Raw genomic sequence first — 2,500 nt, forward strand, 5'->3', positions numbered from 1 at the left:
ACACTTGGCACTAAAAACCGAATAGTTTATTTATAGTTCGACTACGGATATTTCACGTCATGTTCGAATGCATATTTGCAGCAGGACAGCAGGCAGACCGCTCTTCGTTAGAGTCGCTGTGTTATCCAATGAAATTAAGTTGCGCTTCAGGGCGACTCCACTCGGACTCCATGCGCGTTCCCGAGCAACTTTTTCTTCTTCTTGTTATGAGACAAGGACTTTATGTGCATTATCGCCACCCTCTTACTGGAGGACGACTCTCTTTTTACAGAATATCCAATAAAAATCGACGTTGGTCCATGTGTCATTTCCAGCTTTGTAACTTGGCGCATGGTCAGAGCCGACTGGCGCTGGGTCCGAACCCCAGTGTTCAAGATGGCGTTGACTATGAATTGGCCGGATTTACTAGCCTAGCCTCCACCATTGATTTGTATGGAGGGCGGGACTTAGTCACTCTCTCCAGTTATATATAATACCTCCATGGTTGTGGTGATGGTGGTGATGATGATGATGATGATGATGATGACTATGCTGATGACGATGATGATGATGCTGCTGCTGATAATGATGGTGAAGATGATGATGATTGTGCTGGTGATGATGATGATGATGATTGTGATGATGATGATGGTGATGATTGTGCTAGTGATGATGATGGTGGTGATAATTGTGCTGGTGATGATGATGATGATTGTGCTGGTGATGATGATGATGGTGGCTGTGATGGATGATTACCATACTGAAGATGGTGATGGATAGTGATGATGATGAAGATAAGTGTTCATGATAGATAGTGATGATGATGATGATGATAGCGATGATAGTAATGATGATGTGGGTGTTGCTGCGTCCATCTAGTGTAACCAGAAGATCATCTCGGACCCTGACCAGCTGATGCAAGTGGCGCTGGACTGCATCTACAGCTGTGAGAGAGATGACCAGTTGCCTCTGTGCTACGACATCCTGGAGTGCCTTCCTCAAAGAGGATACGGGTATGGCACACACACACACACACACACACACACACACACACACACACACACACGCACACACACACACACACACACACACACACACACACACACACACACACACACACACACACACACAGAAACCACATGCCACAGTCACAAACTCTCTTGAGTAGTTCCCATGTCCATGTCATGCATACATGTTTAATGTGTGTTAATATTTCTCTTGTGTGTGGTGCGATGTGATTTGTCGTTGCCATGCGGGTGTGGGTGTGTAGGCATGTGTTTGATTGTCTACATGTCTCCTAATTAGTCCCAGATTATCACCACAAGTCCTCTTCAAAGAGAAGCCGTCTTAACTTGTCAATGTTTCCAGTCCTTCCCCTCCTCCTCTCTTTCAGTCCTTCACTCACACTCTCTCTCTCTTTCTCTTTCTCTCTAGAGGGGCAGATTCTCTCTCTCTCACTCTCACTCACTCTCTCATTCTCTCTCTTTCTCTCTCTAGAGGGGCACAGACTCTCTGTCACTCTCTCTCATTCTCTCTCTTTCTCTCTAGAGGGGCAGAGACTCTCACTTTCTCTCACTCTCTCATTCTCTTTCTTTCTCTCTCGGGGGCTAGCCAGCTAGCAATACGCTCCAGACACATCTGTGAATCCTTCAGCTATTTGTTGTATTTTGATAGAGTACGCAGTTTCTAAGCTAAAACATTTTTTGTCACATACAGCAAACATCTCCTCACAATCCGCTAGCTCCCTGTCCTCTGAATACACTGTAAACCGACGAGATGCACGTTCATGTCAGTTTCAGTTGCATGGGGGGGAGGAGTGAGCAAGCTCACTGTTTTGTTTAAAACATCAACAGAAGTGATTTTACCCAAACATGCTTAGAGAACCTTTAACTTGGACTCACTTAGGCAGTTAGTTAAGTACTTTATTGTCCCTGTAGGGAAACTTTTTTCCAGTTAATACAACATTACAGTGTCAGTCAACAGTATTAGTACAAATACAAAAAAAGAAACAGAGAAGAAAGAATGAAACTGTCCAGACCCGCTGAACAGAGATACAAAAAGGGTCATGACCTAATCCTATCTTGCAGGAATTTGTTTAAAGAAATAATCACTTGGGGTATAAATGAGATGGCTGGATACCGGTACCTGCAGCCTGAAGGTAGCAGCTCAAAAGCAGTGGAGAGTGGGTGTCTAGGGTCTGATATTATTTTCTCCGCTTTGTCGAGTGATCTTGATCTATAGATGTCCTCTAGGCTGCTCAAATTGATGCCAATCAGTTTACTGGCAGTTGTAACTATTTTCCTTAAGGAGTGCTTTTGATGCCAATCCGTTTACTGGCAGTTGTAACTATTTTCCTTAGGGAGTGCTTTTGTGCTGCTGTTAAGCTGCCAAACCAGCATATGATGCAAAATGTTAATACACTCTCAATAAAAAGACTGTAGAACATCTTCAGCATTTTGTGATCTACATCAAAAGAAAAATGTTTTTTTAATAAAATAAAGCCTTGCTGCTTTTTTTCCCT

General features: G+C 43.4%; 1 protein-coding gene across 1 annotated transcript in view; it reads left to right on the top strand.

Moving 5' to 3' along the window:
• The window catches only part of nbas (NBAS subunit of NRZ tethering complex), a 212,488-nt gene that overhangs the window by 57,118 nt on the left and 152,870 nt on the right, over positions 1 to 2,500 (top strand). The window contains 1 exon segment of the mRNA XM_042094533.1: positions 859 to 992. Within this exon segment, the coding sequence (XP_041950467.1) occupies positions 859 to 992 (134 nt within the window).

The sequence above is a fragment of the Alosa sapidissima genome, chromosome 6 (assembly GCF_018492685.1).
Source record: "Alosa sapidissima isolate fAloSap1 chromosome 6, fAloSap1.pri, whole genome shotgun sequence".
Lineage (NCBI taxonomy): Eukaryota > Metazoa > Chordata > Actinopteri > Clupeiformes > Clupeidae > Alosa > Alosa sapidissima.